This window comes from Martes martes, assembly GCF_963455335.1.
Source record: "Martes martes genome assembly, chromosome: X".
Lineage (NCBI taxonomy): Eukaryota > Metazoa > Chordata > Mammalia > Carnivora > Mustelidae > Martes > Martes martes.
Window position 1 is genome coordinate 31625101 of NC_137897.1, and position 24063 is coordinate 31649163.

The window sequence follows — 24063 nt, forward strand, 5'->3', positions numbered from 1 at the left end:
CTTCAGATCTCCCCACAGGGCTGCTGAGGGCTTACTGGGACCACACACTGATCTTTCAACTTCCCCTTCTGCCCACTCCCGCTTTCTTATTTTTCCTTCCTTTCCATGGGTGTTTACCTCCAGAGGCATTCTCTAATAAAAGTCCTGCATGTTCATCTCCAGCCCCAAAAAACCCAATCTTTTAGGAATAACAAAGATGTCCAAGTGTCTTGGGCAGATAAGACTGGAGGATTCAAACGACTCCTTCCTTAGGCAGGGAACTCTAAACAGCCTTCTTTGGATCCAGTGCCCACCCCTGGGACAAATACTGTGTTCAGGGAGGTAAAGTCCCCTCACGGGTCATCCTTAGGCAAAGAAAGTAGGGCCACATAACTCATAGAAGCATCCAGAGTGGGAGCATGTCAGTTCTTGAAAGTACAGCATAGGCAACCGAGAAAAAAGGAACAGAAGTCAAGGTACCTGGGTGGCTCAGTTGGTTAAACACCGAATTTTGGCTCAGGTCATGGTCTCAGGGTTCTGAGACCGAGCCCTGCCTCTGGCTCCACACTGGGCTGGGAGTCCAACCTGCTTAGGATTCTCTCTCTCTCTCTCTGTGTCTCCCTCTGCCCCTCCCCACCCTGTGCCCCACCACCCCTGCCGCCCCCTCCCTGCACCTGTTCTTTCTCAAAAAACAAACAAACAAAAAAGGAATAGAAATCCATTTCTCCCATCACCAGGAACAAAACACATTGGGAATCTTGGTGTGGTAACACACATCCCTTTCTCCAGCAATTTCACACTTACTTCTGGGAATAAATAAGGAGCCTAATTTAATTTGAAAAATCAGGAAGGAATTATATTTGGGATGCACAGTCAGGGAATTTCCTGGAGACTTGGGTCTGCTTATCTCCTTTTTTTCTCAGCCAGAGGTGTCTAGGATTTCAGTCACATCTGAGGGTGTTACTCCTAACTGCCTACTGGGACGGTGAGTACTGCCTTCTTTTCGCCACAGTCTGGCTTGATACTAAGAGCTTAGGAAACAGTGGAAGCCAAAACGGCTGGGAGAAGATACAGGGGTTCAGTTTTCTTTATTCTTCAGGTCCAGTCAATCCCAGTCAACCATTCCCTGTTGCTTTTTATCAAACCCTCTGTCTTTCCAAGAGCGGTGCACATTGCAATTTGCTTGAACAGTGTTCTCAGAAGGGAAGGAACTTTCCATAAAAGAAAGCTTTTACTCCCCCCTCCCCCCCCTTTTTTTTGCAACTGATCTGTCTTCTTCCAGCTGTGAAACTGATTGAGGTCCTTAAGGCCCTCCAGAAATCTCTACTCACAGCCCTGTGATTACTTTTACAAAGGGGGAAAAAGCAATGGGAGGGAATGGTTGATTACCCACGGAAAATATCCTTTCTCTTTTGCATTTTCTTTCAACTCATGGAGGGAGGGGAAGGGAGTTGGAAAACATTCAGGAAAGAGGTTTTTGTGAAACAAAGAGCATTATTTCTTAGCACATGTGCATTCATGGTCCTCTTGCCACGGCCTCCCCAGCAGAGCAGAGGCATCAGGAGGCCGAAGAGAAAATGTGGGAGCCGCTTAAAGATTTCGATGAAATAAAGGAAGATGGAGCAGCAGGCTGGGGAAGAGAAGCCGTGGGGCGGGGCAGGGGAGAGGAGGAGATTTTGGTAACTTTCACACAGCTTGAAGGAGCTGCAGTTTGCAGGACCCACCCCACCCCTGTGGAGGAGCCTGAGCGGGGGAGAGAGCAAGAGAGCAGATGTTTAAGCTGGTGTATCCCTCCTTGCCTCACTTCTTTAATTATATAAGAAAATGAGTACATGCCTCAGTTACATTTTGTGTATCAGGCAAAGTCCAGCCAGGAAAAGAAGACTGCATTTTATTTTATTTATTTTAAAGATTTTACTTATTTATTTGAGAGAGAGTGTATGTGTGTGTGTGTGTGTGTGTGTGTGTGTGTGTGTGTATACATATACACAAGCAGAAGGGAGGGGGCCATGGGAGAGGGAGAAGCAGGCTCCCCGCTGAGCAGGGACCGGATGCGGGACTCCGTCCCAGGACCCCAGGATCATGACCTGAGCCGAAGGCAGGCGCTTCCCCAACTGAACCCCCCAGGTGCCCCCAAAGCACTACATTTTAACACAGGGAATTTCATGCTAGGAATTTGTTGCACGGATGATGGGAAAATGCAGAATCCCCACATGGGTGTGGAGGCAACACAAAGATGAACAACTATAGGAAGTGGTTACTACCCTGGGGGTACACCAAGAGGAGGGGGTATAACTCAAGCCCAGAAGGCAGGGCCATCTGGCAGGAGCCAGAACTCATGTTCTTTTCTTTCTTTTTTTTTTTTTAAGATTTTTATTTATTTATTATTTGACAGAGAGAGACACAGCAGTGGGAACACAAGCAGGGGGAGTGGGAGAGGGAGAAGCAGGCTCCCCGCTGAGCAGACAGCCCGATGTGGGGCTCGATCCCAAGACCCTGAGATCATGACCTGAGCCGAAGGCAGACGCTTAACAACGGAGCCACCCAGGCGCCCCCAGACTCATGTTCTAGAGGGAAAAGCTGGCAGAAGCTGGAGCCTTGGTGGAAATGCAGCCGCTTCAGAAATGCTACTTGAAGCAGAGAGCTGGGGGGAGAAACAAGCGGGTTTCTCTCCTGCTCCTCCTCCTCCCGGTTGGCTGACCACACCAGAAGCGAGAGGGCCAAGGAGCCCGGCACATGCAATTCTCCCTGAGACGGAGCAGCGCAAGGAAAGGGTGGGGAGTAGAGCTCAGCACAAAGAGGTGAATAACGGGCACATGTTTTCGTTGTCTGTGTTTCTTCAAATTCAGCTCTGTGTGGAACGGAACCATGAAGCCGGCTGTCCTTTACGTGGGTTGCGCATGATCCAAGAGCAATGGAGAAGGTCACAGTTTAATACCTTTCCTAAAATATTTAAGTGCAAAATAATGTTACTTTACTAATTGTCCTAATTCTGTAGGCTATCTCAAGTGGTTCATGAATAAACAACCACCAAAACGGTCCATGCTTCTCTTGCTGATTCTCTCATTCGCCCTTTGGCCCTGCTGTTTCTGCTTTTACCTCTTCATTAACTGGATCTGTTGTACAACCGCCCTTGTGTAATTTGTCAGCTTTCATCTCATACTGGGGTTACCATCCTATCCTCCTGTATCTTTCATGTCCTGAAGACAGAGTAGTAGTCAGGAAAAAAAAAATGCTAAATCTGGCTTTTGGCATCGGCCACATCTGATGTACCTTTATACTGACCCTGTGTACATATCTAGCCTAGAGGATGTCATGTCTTCCTAGGAATCCTATGGTCATCCAAACATTTTGCTGTATTTGTTATATTTTTATTTCCTGTAGTTGTATTTGGAGTGATTTTGGATGGGTTTGACACAGTTAGGCCTTTTTTTTTTTTTTTGGTATCTGCTTAGAAGTATAGCCAAAGTGCTTGGATTTCAAATCCCAGCTTTACTCTTTCCTAGTTGCATGACCATGGCCAAGTAACTTAAGTGCTCTGGGTTTCAATTTCTTCACCTGTTAAGTGTAATCATAGTAATAGAAACTAGTTTAGGGGCTCCTGGCTGGCTCAGTCAGTAGACCGTGTGACTCTTGATCTCAGGATTGTGAGTTCAAGCCCCACATTGGGTGTAGAGATTATTTAAAAATAAGATCTTTACGAATCGCTAAATTCTACTCCAGAAACCAATATTGCACTGTGTGTTAACTAACAAATTTAAATGAAAAATCAAAAAATCTTCTGAAAAACTACTTTATAAGGGTTGAATTGTTAGAATCAAGTGAATTTACTTGTATACTAAGTTTAATACATGTGTGTATGTGTTTACACAGACATATGTATCAATTATTATGTAGCTATGTTTGTATATGTACGCATGTGTGTATATATGTGTATGCACGCACATGTGTCTTAGAAAACTGGCATGATGTAAGCATGCTATAAATATCAACAATCATTATTGTTATTATTTTTCTCAACAAGACTGTAAAGTGCTGCTCAGCCTGTCAAAAGATATTTATTTAATGACTTTTAACCAGTACGAAGTCATGGCTAGTTGAGTGACTTTTTCAAAGTGGCTACTTAAAAACTGATTAGTCAAAAAGTTAAGTCCATGTGTAAAATACATCCCATCATTCGTCTGTTGTCTCTCAGTTGTAGAAATTGGTTTCATTTCCTACTATGTTTAGTTAGGATTGAATTATTATGGACCCTTTTTCCGCAGCTTTTTTGTGGTTTAAAGATTTAAAGTTCTTATGGAAACAAGATTTTCAGTTGACCAATGATTAGCTAATTTCTGATAATAGAAAAGGAAACTGATTGCCCCAGGCTGCTGTTTTCATTTCCTCATGGGAAGAAGAAGCAGAGCAAAGAAGAGAAGCAGGCGCAAAGCATTGAACGTCTGTCACCATGGGGAACTGGATTGAGAATGAAGGGCTCTCCATCTTTGTCGTCGTAAGTACCAATGAGAGAGAAATGATAAATTCTCAAACTTGTCTGGGTTCTCTGGGAAACTAAAAGAGGGCAATGTTTCTTGTTTGTTTTGCTTCTTTGTGAAATTGCACTGAAGCTGATTTACCATGTGAACATACGTCTATCTGTAAGCGGGACCGAGGGCAGTCTTCCAAACTTATAAATGAAAAGAATATATCTAGGGTCTCACTTCACCTACTTTATTTCTTGAGACTTTGGGGGTACTAAATCAGCCAGCATTTCACAGAGGGGGTAGAAGACATTTCATGCTAATGACCTCTGAGTCTAAGTTGTTTATCAATATTTACTCAGAGGCAAATTCTCTACTTTTTATGTGCTTATACCATTAAAAATAGACAATTGTAATTTTACAACATTTTCCAAATAACAGGTACAAGATCGGCTCATGTATGGGAGATGGCCTTTATTTCAGTGATTACAGCAAAAATAATTGAATTTGTCAACTTTCTTTTTTAAAAAGTACCTTTTCTTCCTCTGAGGTAAACTTGAGTTATTTATGAGGTTTATAAAAATTCAAGAGGAGGAAATTGAAATAAACTAGACTCATATATACAGTGGATATATTATATTTATTATATGTGACTATATAAATCAATCTAATCTACCTTGAGAAATAATTTTTGTAAGTAAAGGTAGGGCTAATTTTCAAATAGACATGCTAATCTCTTCAGTTTTTTTTTTTTTTTTTACCATAACAAGGACCAACTATTATTTTAAGATGGCAGTCTCAGCAAAGCAATCACAGACAATTGGGAAAATAGAAATGTGATTTTTAAATAGCCTTTCCTAATAGCCAATGAAAGTATTGTACTGATGTTAAAAAGAACACTTGTCAGTGGAATTTGAAAGAATTTATCATGAAGTAAATATTGAGTCTTTGAGTTGTAGACACAGAGAGGAAGGGGGGGCACAAATAAAAGAAAAACAAGAAAAATTGTGCATTAAAAAATTATGCCAAACCAACATGCTAATGCAATATAGAATTCTTCTGAGGACTCAGAGCTGTAAACTTGATTTCTTATCACCGTTTAGAAAACAGACTACTCCCATAGAAAACAAGTTCATATTATACTTTTGGCTCCTACCACAGTTTTTCCCAGGAGATGACCTCCTCCTAAATTGCACACTCATACGTTTGACAATAAAGACAGTCTGGAAAGCAAGAGTAAGAATGACAAGGTTAGAGAATGGAGAAGTTGTTTAAATAGCTTCTTCATAAAGTGATCGTTCTCAGGCATCTATGGACCTTTAATGGCATTAAAGCACAGGTAAGAAAAGATCACTATGAAGCTGAAGGTTCGAGACTGAGCAGTGCCTCACTCAGTGCAGTCAGTGCTTGGGATGAAATGAGCAGTCAAAAGGTAGGAGGGTCGCTTTAAAAAAAAAATCCCATGCCCCTCACCCCCTCATTCATGTTCAATAGTCCCTCTTTGAAAAGTTAAGCTAAAGTTACCAAATAGAATTAAAGGCTTGACATTTTAGCTGATGTGACTCCCACTAGCTGGGGTGGGGTGCTGTGTGCTGGAGGGAGGTGATGGCATCCCTGAGAGTAGAACACAGTGTCTTGTGGGCACAGGGGACCACACAGTAACCTATTCCTTTCCCTTCTCTTTTCGAAAAGACTCACCCGCTACTCATTAAGAAGAAAAGAGGAATAAAACAACAGAGATGAGATAGATTGATAATAACCTGGCATCCTGGCCCGTAGTAAAACCATCACAGGGAATGCCACCAGGTGGAAAGGTCACAATCACGAAGTGTAGGGGCACTGTTGTAGGAAAGAGCTGACCCGCAGGTGGTCACACCCAGATGTGCAACTCCCTTTGTTGAAGGCTAGACTGGGGAAGTCCTGACCCTACTCTGACTCCAATCTTACGTGAAATCTATCCATTGAAATGTGGAAACGTCACACAACTATTTCTCTTTTTGCAGCTGGTATGGCTGGGGATGAACGTCTTCCTCTTTATCCGGTTCTACAGGTTTTATGACATTGAACCTCAGTACCATTACACTCGCAAACTTCTTGGGGTAAGTATGGGTTCCATCTCACGCAATATTGACTGGCCTACATTTCTAATCAAAGATTCTGGTTCATACTCCTTTCAACACTTTAAATAAATGTTCTCACCAACCCAGACGGCACCATTACCTTGCTCCCTCCACTGCCACCACCTGGGCTAGAGTCTTTAGGCCTTCCAGTGTGAGACAAACTAAAGTGTGTCAGAGAATCCCAGAGGCACCCCTCCCCTCCCAAGAACTACTGTGCCACTGTTTAGCTTAAAGAAGAAATCTAATGCCAACCCTGGAATGGGCAGGCAGATTTGGAGAGATTGATCCAAGGGTGACACAGGTGGGACAAGTGAGACTTTCCATATCCTTTAAATCATCTGATTCCTGACAACTTTTGTGCACGGAGAGCCCTGCGTCTTGTGACATGTTGTGAAATGACCTTCAGGAAATAAGACTCTCCCTCCAGATGGAGCCTTTGAGGAACCTGCCCAAGGGTCACATTCATTGACTAGGCCAGCAGCGTGAAGGCCCCCAGCTTTCCTTGGGTCCATTAGCATTCTTGTTTTCCTTGAACTGCCAGGACTCTTCTTCATGACAAATGGCAACAATTACAATGACAGCTGGCCCCCACGGGATACCATTTTTTACATCATGCTGAAACCCGTGAATTCATGACGTAACGCTAATTATAATATGTATTATATATCGTATGTATACATAATTATACTACATAATAATACTGTGCTATTATCATTGTTGTTAACTAATTCAGGCTGATACTGAGAAGGATGATTTCCCTTTGTTTTCCCCTCCAAAGTATGCAACTTCTTTAGGCGTTACAAAGAACAATTATAATGCCAAAGCATTACAGCAGACCAACCTAAGTTACTGCTGAAGTGAGTCTAAGAACTAAGAAAATCTTCTTTAGAAAGCCCCAGTTTCTATACTGAACTCTAACAAATGATACACATGCTTAAGTATTTAGGAGGAAGTAAACTGATATCTGCAATGCATCAAAAAAAAAAAAAGATGTATTGACAGATGGCTGGAGGGATGGGCAGATGGATGGACAGCTATGTGATGGGGGACCCTGGGAGATGGGAAACGGGTGTTCATTGTGAAAATATTTCAGATTCTCTTTACGTTTGAAAATTTTCGTAGTAAAATGTTGGGGTGGGAGAGAAGGGCCAGGTTAAAACAAAGGATCCCAGCAGGCCCTCCAGGTAGACTCTTGGTTCTGAAGGACCTTCCTTCTCAAATAACTTGCTGTCTCTGGTGGGCCTCACGCTAGGAACCCTGGAGAAGTGGTGGTGGGGGGGGGGTGTTCTGTGCTCACAGGAGTTACCTGTTTCCTATCCCACATCTTCCAGTTTGCGCTGCCATTGGCCAGGGCCCCTGCAGCCTGCCTGAATTTCAACTGCATGCTGATTCTGCTGCCAGTCTGTCGAAATCTGCTCTCCTTCCTCAGGGGTTCCAGCGCGGTAAGAGCAAACATTTACAAAGTTGACGCTTCTCAAAATTTTCAAAGGCCATTACACTAAGTGTCCTTTCTGAGGAAAAGCAGGCTAATGGTTTGCGAGGATTCCAACCTCTCTCCAGTATTTGCAAGCTGAACTAAGCTTGATTCTCCATTTTATTTGTATATCAGTTGTTGATGGAGTTCCCTGGGACAATCATTTAACTTGGAACAGACATTTAAAAAAAAAAAAAAAACAATCAACCTACAGCTCAAGAAGAGCCGTAAAACACTTGTGCATGCACACACACACACACACACCAGACATACGTAATATAATATATTATGGACTTTATGAGGCTGACATGGGATTTGGGAATTAATCCTACAGCACCATGTTTTTCAAAATTTTTAAGTCAGAGAAAATCTCTTCGTAGATAACATCCCAAGCAGGTAGAATCAAGGAGTGATGAGTCACAGTATACCGAGGGTGACTAAGAGGTACTGAGTCCATGGAATTGAGGAGTTTGGTGCTTTCCAAATGTCCAGGGCGTTTTTTTTTTAACCCTCATTTCAACAATTTGGTGAACCCCTAAATGTACTATGTTAGAAGAAAGAAAAGATTATGTAAGAAGAAATTTTGTGACCTATAAAATAGTATATGAATTTCTTTTTTAATTTAATTTAACTTTTTTTATAATTTTAGAATTTCTTTTTTTAAATAGGCTTCTTTTTCTTTTTTTTATCGTGTTATGTTAGTCACCAAATAGTACATCATTAGTTTTTGATGTAGTGTTCCAAGATTGTTTACATATAACACCCAGTGCACATGAATTTCTTATAGCTGTTATCACACAAAGATGAGAAACAAGGAACTTAGAATCTACTTAATCTGTGTACTACAAAGCCAAATCTGATGGGTTCCACAGAACATTAGAAATAAGGAGCTCTGGGGAATCAAAGAAGGCGGGATTAGGAATGAAGTTGGGGCAGGGAATGAAAAAAGTCTTCTTTGAAAAGGTGGCATCAAATACGGGCATATAAGGAGGATCAGACAAGCCACTAGGAGATATAAATGAGAAAGACATTCTACCTGGAGAAAATGGAATGGGCCAATGCAAAGAAAATAGCGAGGAAATTACATTCGTGAAAGCCCCATAGAAGCACGACACGTGGCTTCTCTTTGGATTTGTTTGCGGTTCCTGATCCCACCAAAGAGGGTAGCTTGGAAAAGCTAGGGATTGATGTCTTGGTGAGACCCATTCTACTGGATCAGGAGTAACTACTAGCCTCTGTTTTTCATCTTAGTAAAATGCATGTGTTTTATATTAACCAGCTTTAAAAAATCTATTTAGTGGAGATAATTTATAGAGGAGAGAAGTGAGCAATGTACTTTGATGGGGATGTAGGGATTGTAAAGGCCACGTGTCTGAACTAAGGCTGCAGAGGACAGCTGGAACTTTCCTGGTAAACTAGGACCTTAAATGTAGATCTGAGAAGTCAATACTTAATTTGGCAATCGTGGACTATTGGGAGGAAGGAAAGTGATCTAAACTGTCAATATCAAGTAGAATTTGCCTTGAACTCTGCCTTGTTTTTCCTAATCTTAGTAAATTTACTAGTTGATTAACGAATATAGGATTAGTGGGATACAATTAACAGTAGACACTGATTACAAGGGTTTCTAAATAATTTTCCCCATCTAAGAAACCACAGAGGTAAAATTCCATTCAATTTCAAGTTGTAGCAGTGAGCCACCTCTTAAGTCCAAAGCCTGGCATACTGTAGGTGCCCAATGAACATTTGCTAAATGAAGCTCATGTATTGTAGCTTTTTGTTTTTAGGAAGGCACGATTCATTTTTTTGGCCTTCCTCCCTATGCCCTGTTTGAATACTTTCTATTTAGAGGAAGTAAACCCTGAGAAACAGGCAGCGTTTTCACCAGGAGGGCCCGTTAAGAAATCCTTGTTACCGCCCAGGCCCAAATTTCACTGCTATTGAGCTGCCCTGCCTCGTGAAATGCACATGTTGTAATGGCCGCTTTCAGGCTTCCTGTGGCCCAGGAGGGAAGATCTTCATGAGCGTCTTCAAAGACAGGGACGAAATAAGTCTGCTTTTCAAATTGCAGGGATGCTCTGCTAATATGGAGAGATCTGTATGTAAGAGAATATATTTTATAAAATTAGGAGCAAGCAACATTCTTTTAGAGACCGGGAGCGTCCCTCCTTCCGGGTTTCCCAACCTGAAGTGGCAAACGAAACTTCTTTTCTGATTGGGATTAAAATGAGTGACCATCCTGTGACCAGTGTTGGAACTCCTAATAGCTGCCCCCTACCGAGTCTTCGTAGAGCGCGCCTCATAGAAGCTGCACGTCAAGTCAGCGACACGGGGATGAAATGAGATGGCGACGTCGGAATTGAAACCTGGTTCTTTGTGCCCCGAGAGCCCATTCACTTTCCTATGTGCCACCGAAACTCAAAACCGCCTTCGCGTCATATGACGGTCTTCAAAAGTCCGTCATATATGTGAATGCTGGAGCATGCTGAATAGCACAGGCCAGAAATGACAAGGTTGTTGCCACTTCAAGGATTTGCCAGTAGGACGTCCCGCAGACTGCACAGTCACAGAACTTCCATTCAGTTTCTAGTGATCTTAACCAGTTAGACTTTGCTTTATAACCCTTCTGATTATTTGAAGAAATAAAGCCCCAGTATTGGCCCACCCTGGAGAAGGTAAAGGCAAAGTCTCTCAACCTGCTTTGTTGCGCGGAGTGGGGAATGATGGGGCTTAGCACCCCGAAGTCCCTAAGGAACACTTAATAATCCCTACCTTGCCATGTAGAAACTGCATTCTAATCGATTGGAGTCCCAGTCTTCAGATCAGAAAGAAAAAGGAAGGTGAGAGAGTCAGCTCTTATCTGTAACCTTATATAGTCTGACAGTCAGAGGCCTTCAGTGGGGCTCTGTACAGCCACCTGGTGTAGGGAAGTCTCTTGGACTTCCTGTTGCACAGGTTTGGTTTTTTGTTGTTTTTGGTTTTGTGTGTGTGTGTGTGTGTGTTTAGCTGAAAAGCAGGTGAGACAATGCAACTGTAAGAATGAATATAATATTCCAAAAGTATATTAATTGACTAAGCGGTCAACTGTTGAATTGTCAGTCAACAAACATTTGTTGACTGCCAGCTGTGTGCTAGGTACTGGTGACACATGGTGAGTAAAGAGTAAAATTCAAGGAGCTTAGAGTTTTATGGAAGAGATAGAGAAGAAACATGCGACTTCAAAGCTATCAACAGTGCTATACAAGTAAACTGAGGTTCTTACTCATCTCATACCCTACTGCCACCAGGTTTGGACATCATTGGCAACTTCTTTGCCTGAGTTCTATAGACTCAAGGGTGGATTTTGTAATTTCCCCCAAACTGCTTATAAACATCAAATTTAAGTGAATTTGTGGCATGTGTGGTGAGACCAGGTGTACATAAAATAGAACTTTTAAGTTTCTGTAATGGTCATGTTACAGAAACTCATGTTATACCCCATTAAATATGCACTCCTTTTTGGTTCCATTTCTCACTTGAAAAAAAAAAAAAGTATTTTTTCGGTGCACCTGGGTAGCTCAGTGGATTGAGTGTCCAACTCTTGGTTTCAGCTCAGGTCATGATCCTGGGGTCCTCAGATGGAGCCCTACATTGGGCTCACTGCTCAGCAAGGAGTCTGCTTCTCCCTCTCCCTCTGACCTTTTCCCCACTCTCCCTCTCTCACGTTCTCAAATAAATAAAATCTTTATCTTCAAAAATTTTTTTTTTCTCTTGTGGTTTGAACACAGCATAGAAATTTGCTGAGATGATGCAATAATCTCCCTTACACTTGAATGTTAGCCTAGTGAGTTCAGGCTAGGCTCTAGGTGACAGTAAAAGAGAAACTTCCCTTTAGAAGTCAATGGCAAAGGGGTAGTTCAGTGAGGAAGCTATGGGACATCATGGCAACTTGCGTAATTAGGAGGTAGCTGGCAATAATTCAGAAGCGACTGAAAAGCATAAAAATGGTATCTGTGTGATGAGGAGGAACAAACAGGCAGCAAAGCTCTTCCTTCCCACCCCACCAACCACCTGCCTTACTCCCATTTTAGGAAATGGTGAGGAAATTGTATTTGGAAGCCCCACATAAACATGACTTGTGACTTCTCTTTGGATTTTTTTTTTTTTTGGCAGCGGGGGGCATCCTGAGCATATCATAGAGGGCAGCTGGGAAAAACTAAGGATTTGTGCCTCAGTGAGATCTGTTCCAATGACCCATTGGTTACTAGTGGCCTATATTTTTTCATTTTTTGAGATGTATGAGTTTCATATCAATTAGCTTTTTAAAAAATTACCTATTATGATCAGAGGATTACCAATGGACCTTTTATTTCTCAAGCATTCAATTCAATTTCTGATGGTTGCATCAGAATCTGTTGTTCCGCATTTTTGATGATCTATATTGATGATGATAAAGGTAGAACTATAGAGACACTGTAGAGGCCACATTAAAACCATATTCTTTTCTTCAAATTCAGCATGCAGAAGCCAGTGTATTACCCCCCACTTCCAAAATTTCAAAACAGTTTGTCAGAAAGTAGAAAAGAAAACCGTGTGGCAATTATAGATATATGGGTAAATACATCACTATAGATTTAGAATAATCATCTTAGGTTCTAGAACAGTGAAAATGTAATTCATTTAACCAAATAATTATCAAGGGACTTAAAAAAAAATTTATTTATTTATTTTGGAGAAAGAGAAAGAGAGAGAGAGAGGGCATGTAGAGGGGGGTGGAGGGGCAGAGGGAGAGGGTGGGAGAAACTTAAGCAGACTCTGTACTGAGTGTGGAACCTGATGTGGGGCTTGATCTCACGACTCTGAGAGCAGGACCTGAGCCACACCAAGAGCCGGACACCTAACCGACTGTGCCACCCAGGTGCCCTAAGAGATATTTTTTTGAAGCATATGATACATTGCTCTGAATATAGGAAGCTTAATTTCTAGCTGGGGAGCCAAGCCATACGAGCTGAAAAGTTAAATAATGATACCAAAAAAAACCCTCAAATATTTATTAAACACCTCTTTTTGAATCTAGGAAACAGACTTATGAGAGAAGAACTATGATAAATACATAGTTGAGGAAGTTAGAAACTGAGCATATTGGTGGTAGGACTGAGATCCAACACATGTATATCTGATGGCAAGTTTTGCAGAACTTGCCCTCTGAACTTTAATTCAGTACTGATTTCTGATCCTACTGTTCCCATTCTCTCCGTCTTAAGACTCCAAGTGTGTTCCATCACTCCAGTAAGGACTATATTAATTATATGTTGCTGTGTAAAAGATTTCCACAAATTCAGTGACTTAAAACAACCACAATTTATTAGCCAACAGTTCTGCCAGTGAGAAGTGCAGCCTCCTGTGTTTGGTTGGGTTCTCTGCTCAGCATGTTACAAGGCTGAAGTCAAGGTGCCAAGTGGGCTGAATTCTCAAATGGAAACCCTGGGTAAAAATCTTCCAAACTCATTCTTGTTGGCAAAATTCAGTTCCTTGCAGTTGTGGGACTGAGGTTCCTGTCTCCTTGCTGAGAGCCATTCAGGGCCTGCTCTCAGATCGTGAAAGTCTCTGTATTCCTTCCATCTGGCCTCCTCCATGTTCAAGCCAGCAACGTTGCACCAAATACTTCTTGTGCCTTGAATCTCTGAGTTCTTCAGTCTCTGAGTTCTGGACCCAGATTTGAAGGGCCAAGTGATTGGCTCAGGCCCACCCAGATAATTTTCTCTTAAGGTCAACTTGGAACTTTCATTACCTCTGCAAAGTTCCTTTTGCCATATAATGTAACAAACTCACAGGAGTGACATCCCATCATATTCACAGTTCAGGTCCCAGCCCCACTCAAAGGGAAGATATTATATAATGTCATTGGGGATCATCTTTGAATTCTGCCTGCTACAAGGAACTCCAAGAAACTATGGAGGAACCTAGCAATTGGGAAACAGGAAAAAGATATTTCTTTAAAATTGTAAAGAACATAAAGTAGTAAAACAATGTACAGCATTTGAAATAAACAGAAAAGATGACAAGGCTATATAAAAAACCAAAGACAATTTTTCACCAACAGAAATGTGAACTAAGTGATTTCAAACAGGAAACCCTTGTTTTGAGAGCCTGAGTCATGGCCCACCTTCAGCCATGGACACTTAGTTGTAGCTGATGCTGTTGGTTTTTCAGTCATGTTCCCTCCACACTCTTGGTTCTATAGTGCATGGGCTCACTGCCTCCTGCAAGCCCCACTCGTTCTCTGCCTGAGGATTTTCTTTCGGCCTTCTCCTGGGGCAAGCCTGAAATGCCCGGGAATCTATGCCCTGGGACCAGCCCTTGGCCTGTGATGATTGGAAGTTGAGGGATGAATTCCTAAGCTTTCTAATGCCTCAGGTTAAAAGAAAAAAAGAAAAAAAGAAAAGAAAACCTCTGGAGCATTTTCTATAGCTCTCAGAATCCTCTAATCAAAGAGACCATGGTATGATATGATATATGATATGGTAGGATATATGGCAGTGGTAGCTGATCTGATAATATGCCCTTCTTTGGCTGCCTTGTCTTCCTAGTCTCACTTCCCCTGACCTTGTTTTCTGTGATCACCTTGCGGCTGAGTACTTACACTTAAAGTCTTGTCTTGGGTTTTTTTTTTAGACTTGTAAAGTAATAGTGACTATATCATTGCATCTGGTTTGGTGGAAAAGGGTGTGAACCTTAAAGACAAAGAGACTTGCATCCCAGCCAATGTGAGATTTAACTTTAATTTTTTTTAATCTTAAAATGAGGACAATCATTCTTATCTCGTTGCCACTGAATGAGATAATGATTATGGGTAAACTGCCTGGCTCACAGAAAGCATTCAGTGAAGCCTAATTCTTTCTTCCTTTCTCTGGAATCCTGTGTCTTCCTCCCTAGTAGTATTGCTGTGGTCCCAGGAATCTGCTCTCATGGTGCCATGCTCTCTGTAGATGTAGTTAACTGAGAGATAGTGGAGTAAGCACAATTTCCCACACAATTACATTTTTTTCTATAAAATCAGAACATTTTATTAAAAATAACTAAGCCACCAGGCGCCAGGGTGGCTCAGTCAGTTAAGTGTCTGACTCTTGATTTCAACCCAGGTCTCCATCTCAGGGTCGTGAGTTCAAGCCCCGTACTGGGCTTCATGCTGGCCGTGGAGCCTACTTAAAAAAAATAATAAGTCAAATATTAAACAACTCTAGATTAAATATAATATGTTTAGAACCAGATATACTTAGATTACTTATACTAAGTACTTATACTAAGATTTTTTTTTCTTTTGTTTTGCACTTGGCTCTCCTTAACAATTCTCTGTATCTCTATGGCAGTACATTTAGACTTGGGAACAAAGCAGCCAAAGCAAGCATTTGACCAGTTTTCAGAAGGACAAAGTTTGGATTCAATCATAAGGCAGAGTTTGTTTTTTTCTACTTTGGGCATTGACCTGAATCAAGATTCAAATCCACATCTTCTAACACATATCAGGAGGATAGTCACACTTGAGTACTGACCAAAATAGTATTTTTAATGTGAAGGTAATCATACAAGGTATGAAAAATCAGAATATTGATACTCTGGCATCTGATAGATTTAAATCCCAGCTCTACCACTTATTAACTATGTGACCTAAGGCTACCTCCCCACAGGTTTTTCCCTAACCTGTTATACAGTGATAATAATGGTCCCTCCCTGCTAGGGCTGATGCAAAAATGAAGAGTCAGAATGCATATAAAACATTTAAAACAGCTCCTTGCACAAGCTCTTTGTAAATACTACCTATTGTTCTTTTTGCTATTAGTATTTGGTTAATGATATCTCCTTGTGATATTGTCTCTGTCAACAGAGGTGGGTGGATATTTTTTTTCCTCCCACAGTATATGTCTTCGAAGGGTGTTGTTCTAAAACTATTCACTTATTCTAGAGCTGTTCACTAGTCTGTGTCCCCATTAGACTTTCAGGGCCATGTGAAATGCATACACTTTTCCTATGACGCCGCCGGTATTCCAGGGAGAGCTGACTCTTGAATCTCTCACCTAACTAACACTTAACTTACTGGTTGACACCTTCACAAGGATGAGCCTTTGCTACCTGCCGTGAGGAACTGTAGGGGAGCTCACAAACATTCTGGGGTGGGAAAAAGTGATGGAGAAGACACAGAGACAGAGAGTTTCTCCTTCAGGTCCAGACAAAATATGCAGAGACTGGTTGTAGGGACCTAACACTTATTGTTCAACGAACTTCTCCAGGCTTCTGGGGCTGAGCTGGTTGTGCTTGTGTGTGGTTGCTCAGGAACCTGTCAGGTAGGCTACTCACTGGCTGGTTGACCTTGGGAAGATGACTGCAAGTATCTGAGCCTCTGTTTTCTCATCTATCAAATGCATAGAATGACAGTGTTTTCAGGGTGGTTATGACAATTAAGTGAGATGATCTGTATCTACTGTCTGGCACACAGAAAACCTTCTTGATAACAATTACTGTTTTGTTCTTTTCCCCTTAATCCAAAGTGCTGTTCCACGAGAATTCGAAGACAACTGGACAGGAACCTCACTTTCCATAAAATGGTGGCATGGATGATTGCGCTTCATACTGGTGAGCTGATTAAGATATGTGAGATTGCAAAGAAAACTTGAAACCAGACAGTTCCCTCTTCTCCTAGATACCTTTCATTTTAGAAGAGGTCAGCCTTTTTAGGTAGATCAAGTGGTGATTGGCTATGTTGTATTTTTTTTAATTTTTTAACTTAAGTATACTTAACATACAGCATCCTGTTTGTTTCGAGTGTATGACATAGTGATTCGACAATGACATACATTATAAAATGCTCACCATGATATACGAAGTTATCGTCTGCCACCACACAAAGTTAGTACACTATTATTGACTACATTCCCTGCGCTATACTTTACCCCACTGTGAATTATTTGTTTTATAACTAGAAGTTTATATCTCTTAATCTTCTTCACCTATTTTGCCCATCCCCTCACTCCCAACCCCTCTGGCAACCACCCGTTTGCTATCTGTATTTATAAGTCTGTTTCGGTTCGTTTGGTTTGGTTGATTTGGTTTTTAGATTCTACATATAAGTGAAACCACACGGTATTTGTCTTTCTCTGTCTGATTTATTTCACATAGCATAATACCCTCTAGGTCCATCCATGTTGTTGCAAATGGCAAGGTTTTCATTCTTTTTTATGGCTGAGTATATTATGATATATATATTATATACCACTTCTTCTTTATCCATTCACCTATAGATGGACACTTAGGTTGCTTCCATATCTTGGCTATTGTAAATAATGCTGCTATAAACATGGGGGTGCATATATCTTTTTTTCAAATTAGTGTTTCCATTTTCTTTGGGTATAATTACTAGATTATTTGGTATTTCTTTTTTTAGTTTTTTTTTGAGGCAACTCCGTAGTGTTTTCCATGGTGGCTGCACCAATTTACATTCCCACCAAGATATGTTGTACTTTTTGAATGAATTCTGTTAAAAAATATTCACCACTCTTTCTTCCATTGCCATATTAGGATTTATTACTTCAACTCTTTTTTTTAAGGATTTTATTTATTTATTTGACACACAGAGAGAAAGAGAGAACAAGAAGGGGGAGCAGCAGAGGGAGAGGGAGAAGCAGGCTCCCCGCAGAGCAGGACCCTGTTATGGAACTCGATCCCAGGACCCCGGGATCATGACCTGAGCCAAAGGCAGACGCTTAACAGACTGAGCCACCCAGGCACCCTATTCTTTCAAGTCTTAAAACTTTTTTATCTTGGGGTCTTCTGACAAAATCCCAGTGTCCTCACCCTTCCCCATGCTTTTTAATATAAAAAAAAAGTCCACAACTGAGAGCTTTTATTTATCCATTAACAAAAATACTAGGGTTGAACATGTAGATTTGTGGATTTCTTGCACAAACCCTATGGGGGCCACAACCCATAAGCTGAGAAGATATCTTATCTTAAGGGTAAGATAGCCCTTATCAGCCAAGCGTCTCCTTTATTATTATTGTTATTATATATCTACTAGGTATACATATGTATATATGTATTCTTTATTATGTGTTGTTATTATAATTACTAAAGTGGCAGTGTTGGCAGAAGGGATGTATTTGGGACCCTAATCAGATCTTCACTAATTCACTTAACAAATAAGTGATGTGCTGGGCAATTGGCAAGCACACATGAACAGTGATGAACAAAAGAGACTTTTACTCTGCCGTTAAAGAGTTTCCCCATAATTTGAGTAAAATAGGCTTCCATTGCAAGTGTTTAACTGGGTTTCTCTTCTATTAGTAGATCATGCAGGTTTTCTGAGCTTTGGTGAATAAGATGGTTCAAAAGCAAAATGCATGATAAAATCTTATTAGAAAGCAACATAGTGTAATGGTGAGGAGCAAAAATTTGAATACCAGATTGCTCGGATTAGATTCTTAATTCTGCTGCTTCCTAGCTTGGTGATCTTGGGCAGGATATTAAAGCAATCTATGCCCCAGTTTCCTCATCCGTAAGTTGAGATGGTACTAACAGTACCTACATCATTGCCTCCACATAAGGATTAAGTAATTATAAAGCACTTATAACAGTTCTTGGCACCCAGGAAGTTGTATGTAAGCGCTTGTTAAGTAAGGAATGCAATATTCAAGAAGATATTCACTCTTGTGGCCATTGGTTTATATCAGTTCAATAAAATGTTGTTGTCTCTCTGGAGTAATATCAGAATCAGGTGAATGGGCCAGCCAAAGGCATACATTGCACGAGAGTCTTCTTGTTTGAGCATAAACATATCAGGGGGAGAGAGACAATGAGAGCACACCTAAATATTCTCAGAGACCACGGTTATTTTGTAGAATCTCAGAACTTGATTGGATCTTTAGGATAGTGTCATTTAACATCTTCATTTTACAAACGAGGAAACCAAGACCAGAGAGGTCAAGTGATTTGCGTATGATCACACAACTAGAGAATAGCTTACCCACTAGAGTTCTAGTCTTGCCTATCTGGCCTGGAGACCCAGTTCTTGTTTCTAAGTGTCCTGGTCCATCCTTGTGTCTCCCTGTATCTTATCATAGAGTCAGGGGCTATAGCCAGAAACCCAGCTTACACAAAAATTGACTGCACCCTTCTCTTCTCTGTCCTCTTCAGCGATTCATACCATTGCCCATCTGTTTAATGTGGAGTGGTGTGTGAATGCCCGAGTCAACAAATCTGATAGCTATTCAATAGCACTCTCTAGACTTGGAGATAAACCTGATGAAACTTACCTCAATTTTGCTCGAGAGGAAATCCCGGTAAGTCTATTTCTGGATTCAGACTAGGCCGTTAAAACTGAGGACTAGATTTCAGTGAGTGAAGAACTCTACTTGGGCAGAACACCAACAATGATAAAAGTTGACCATCAGTGGGCGAAGTTTGTAGTTTCTAAGAATGTGGGTACAGAGAAAATGCCTTCCCCACTCCTGATCCCATGTGTGGAGGGCCTCTAGATGTTTTCCAGTTCATTATGCTCACCTGTAGAATCTGGAGTAACTCGGGCTCACCCATGACAAAGAAAAACAAGAACACACATCTAGTCAAACAAAGTTGAGTTTATTACTTACTGCAGCAAAAGAGGCCTTGCACCATGAGAAAGTCTGGGACATTCCAGGAAGGTGCTCATGGAGGCTTGTTATAGGACATGGACTTCCATCAGGTGGTTTTAGAGGGTTTTTTTTTAAACATTTTATTTATTTATTTGACAGACAGAGATCACAAGTAGGCAGAGAGGCAGGCAGAGAGAGAGGAGGAAGCAGGCTCCCCGCAGAGCAGAGAGCCTGATGCGGGGCTCGATCCCAGGACCCTGAGACCATGACCTGAGCCAAAGGCAGAGGCTTTAACCCACTGGGCCCCCCAGGTGCCCCGGTTTTAGAGGGGTTTAGGGAAGCAAGGATTTGCTCTGCATCAGGTATGGTCAGGAACTGGGGGTCTTTCTAGGATTGGGTATCTTAGCAACAATCACTTGTGTTGTTGTCTTGGCTCTGACAAAGTTCCGGAGTGGTCTTGTTTTTGTCCCACTCCCTCACAGTCACACACCGACCTCGTCTGATGTGGGTGTTCTATGAGATTCTTTATGTGAATTAGGGAACACTCTGGCCTCGGGGTTCATACCAGGCTAGCCACCAGCTGACAGCCGACAGAGGTGCTTTTCTTCCTTCTTGCCTACAACATCCGAGGGGTGGCCTATGTCTGCTGATTATCATCCCATGGGAAGCACAGTGAACTGGGAGTAACTCCAAGGTCTTCCAGGCGAAGCCATTTGAGGTATCCACAGCAAGGACTGCTTCCCTTCCAGCAGTTGTTAGAGCTTCCTACACTCAGACGGAGAAGCTCTGAGTCATCTTCATATGCCCAGTGGCTTGGGAAGATGGCCAAGTCACATAATTATACACTGAATTCCAAACATGTTTCCTCGTGTTTAGAAAAGATGAGAAAAAATGTCCCTTAATGTTGCAGAAATAATTCTCCTCAGACCAACATGGAAACAACTTGCCTAAGAGAAAACAGAAATTCCTTTTCTGTAGCTTCTGGGATAATTTTTCTTTCATATTGCTCATTGTTGGTACAATGATATAGAAGGAAGGCAACATGAACATACTAGGTGAGCCGACGCTGTCATGCTCTTTGGACCTCTTGTACTATGTCTGTGCTCCCCCTACCTTTCCATGTGTTTTCACTTCCAATTGCTGATACCTGCCTTTCTTCCTCAGAGGACGACCCTGGGGCTACAGAAGTTCCTTGGCCCACAAGCTCAGAGATCTGGAACGGCCTGGATGGCCACCTCTTTGTGGGCAGCCATTAGCCAATACCTGTGGGGTGCAGGCCATGAAAGGCCAGATTCCTTGCCTTGAGTCAGGATGAACTTTGAAGCTACCTTCACTAAAGACTTGGCCTGAGCTCACCCTCTTGTTTGACTTCTTCCTCTTTCCTGTCCTGTTGCCCATCTTCTTACCAGTGTCTTTTGGAGCGCACCTTTTTAAAATCACTTACTCATGAATCCTCATCTCAAGGTCTGTCTGCTTCAGGGGAACCCAGCCTAAGATGGGGGGCATGTCCAGAATACATTTGCCCACTAAGCACTGTGGCCCTTTCCAAACCAAAGGGAGAAAGAGCCTCAGGCTCTTTTAGGACATCTTACAGTTGGCTTCCTTAGAACTATTTGTTCAGTACTCCCTTAGAACTATTTCAGCCTATCAGTTAGTACTTCCTATGACACCTCGACCACATAAGACAGTTTTAAATGGAGAAATATCTATTCCAAATCTATTTCACTCTGTGAAGGGTGGTTAGGATTATTGAAAGGGAGGAATGAAAATACCTATTGGCCTATACACCAGACACTTCATAAATAGGTAGTCTTGCATTTGAGAGCCTATGGATAATGTGCGTGTGTGTGTGTGTGTGTGTGTGTGTATTTGTATTTTGCAGAATCCTGAGGGAGGCCTGTATGTGGCTGTGACCCGCGTGGCTGGAATCACTGGTATCGTGATCACCCTGTGTCTCATACTAATTATCACCTCCTCTGCCAAAACCATCCGGAGGTCTTACTTTGAAGTGTTTTGGTACACGCACCATCTTTTTGTGATCTTCTTCATTGGCCTCGCCATCCATGGAGTTGAGTGAGTGTTTAAATCCTTTAATTTCCAGTCGCGATGCTGTCAGAGGCACCGTGACCTAGTCTGTGTGTGGCGAGTCTGTCTGCTGAGGGAATATGAGGGGACACCAGAGGTCAGCTGGACAGAGACCACTCAGCAGCATTTCAGTTTCTTGCACCCGATGAATAGCTATTATTTCTGCGGTAATTTAACAATAGCTATTATTAAGGCAGTTCATTCTAACAAGCTTGAAAAATGCACCAATGTTTGAGTACCTCTGCAAGGGTGTGAAACATGTTAAGGGTGCTGGAGGGGCCTTGGATGTCTGCAGTGATGTTCTTATGGCTCAATCTCTACTAAATTAGACAAACTCCCAAACTAGAGGGGCACCTGATTAACCAGGTGACAGGGTTTGCTGTAGTTCAGGGAACTTCGATTCAAGCTGGACAGGTATTGATTACCTACGGTGCATGAGGACTGCTCTCTGGCACGGTGGGCAATACTAGAAGGAAACATACGCGGTTATTGCCTTCCAGCATTCTAACACAATAAAGGTAAGAGCTCACTTCTATCGGGCACTCATTCTAGAGATACACTCACACCCCCATGTCCTGGGGGACTGGGGCCCAGGTGGTCTCAGGCCAGCGGTGACGAATATCCTCAGAGAGAATCACAGTGCCTGCACGTGTGGTTGGCACAGTTTGTCTTACGGGGAATCTTGTTTTATACCGGGTTTCCTTTTTATGCTGTTTCACACCAGCTGATTCTCCCACCTGCACACAAAAGCAGGCCTGGGGAAATCCCCTGGTGGGTTTGGGGCTCCACGTAACTAAGCATCAGGAGAGCACACGCTCAGGCTCAGTGACTCTCCTGGGAGCCAAGTTGGCCTGGAGGTGCCTAAGACCTAAGTGTGAAAAGGGAAAGGGTGGGAAGAAGCAGCCTTGGGCAATTACTCATATGCATTCTTGACCGACTTGCTGACTCTGACCCCTGATTAACCCTTTGTAAGCTCTGAAAAATCTGTGTAGACAAAGAACTCTGGTCTCTCTTAAAGCAAATGAGTATCTTTAAATGGGATTTGGTCATAACCCAGCTGTTTCAGAGAATCCTGACACAAAAAATGAGTCTCTTCCCCTCCCTAGCTTAGTAATCCCACCACTTTATGTCTGTATAGTTTCACAATGATGCATTTTCCTTTGGAGCAGGCAGAGGACGTGTATTTGCCCCACTCGCCATCTGAAGAGAATCTGCCACCTACACTGGCTGGCTGATTGCTCACAGTCTCATGGCCAAGGCAGCAGCTGAACTGGGATTAAAATCCGGGTTTTCTGACTTCTGGTCCTGGCGCAGAGAAGAGGGGAGAATCCAATTTGTTTTCTCTCACTTACTCCCCATGTGAACCTGGGCCTCAGGAATTTTGACAATTATCATTTGTGGGACTCTTACTTTGTGCTGGCATATCTTATGCATCAGATCAATTGATTACTGAAATACGTGTTTAGTTAGGTATTATTAGACCAATTTTACAGCTGAAGAAGCAGAGGCACAGAGGAACAACTTGCCCAAGGCCACCAAACCAAGGCTGTCTGACGGGCCCAAAATTGTTTTCTCCAAATCATTCTGCTTTTCTGTTATAAATAATTTTCTGTTACCAGTTTTTCTAAGCCTCGGCATTCTCATATGTCAAGTGGGGGTGCCAGTACTTACCATTCAGGCTTGTTATGGGGGTACAACTGAGATAATTTGTGTAGAGTAACTTTCCTTCGACCTGGCACATAATAGATGCTCAGTACAAGGTAACTCTCGGCCCCGAGGTCTAGGGTAGAAAAGGATGGTTGACAGCCTTGGATTAAAACATTCACAGAATATACCACGTGGCACACCACATTTTAGGTCCCCCATACAACTACTACACAGGGGGCCTTCTGTGTCTCTTCATATATTTTCTGAAGACCCTGCCGTTTACGTTCCTTGAGGTCAGGAACATGACTCACCTGACTTTGCATCTGCCTTCCTCTGGTCCCACTACATCCATATTGTCTTGTGTGTTAGCAGTTGCTCAGCTGAAATCTATGGAATGTAAATGACCAGGCTCTTAGCGCCTCCAAGGACGCACCATTAGTGTTGATATCTGTGAGAATGTCAGAGTCTCTGCAAAGTCTCCTTACATTGATTTCAACACTTTCAGTTTCATTGAGACAATTTCAGAACATCAGATGAAGTGCTTGGATTAAGCCTCAGAGCTTCTGTGTGTGATGGTCAACCACACAGGGGCGCCTCTCCGTGGCGTGTAAAATTCACCCGTGCTTTGCTGGCCAAGCTCTTTGCTTCTAGGACTGTCCTCACAGAAGGGACATCTCTTTGTAATTCCCACA

At 42.2% G+C, this 24063-nt stretch overlaps 1 protein-coding gene across 1 annotated transcript in view; it reads left to right on the forward strand.

Moving 5' to 3' along the window:
* Nucleotides 1–4429: 4429 nt before the first annotated feature.
* Nucleotides 4430–24063, forward strand: part of CYBB (cytochrome b-245 beta chain) — a gene marked incomplete at its 5' end in the record, with an annotated part of 34658 nt that continues 15024 nt past the window's right edge. Inside the window, 6 exons of the mRNA XM_080795483.1 lie at nt 4430–4474; nt 6446–6541; nt 7894–8004; nt 16562–16646; nt 19203–19348; nt 21522–21712. Coding sequence (XP_080651609.1) covers nt 4430–4474; nt 6446–6541; nt 7894–8004; nt 16562–16646; nt 19203–19348; nt 21522–21712 — 674 coding nt within the window. The remainder of the gene's footprint in view (nt 4475–6445; nt 6542–7893; nt 8005–16561; nt 16647–19202; nt 19349–21521; nt 21713–24063) is intronic.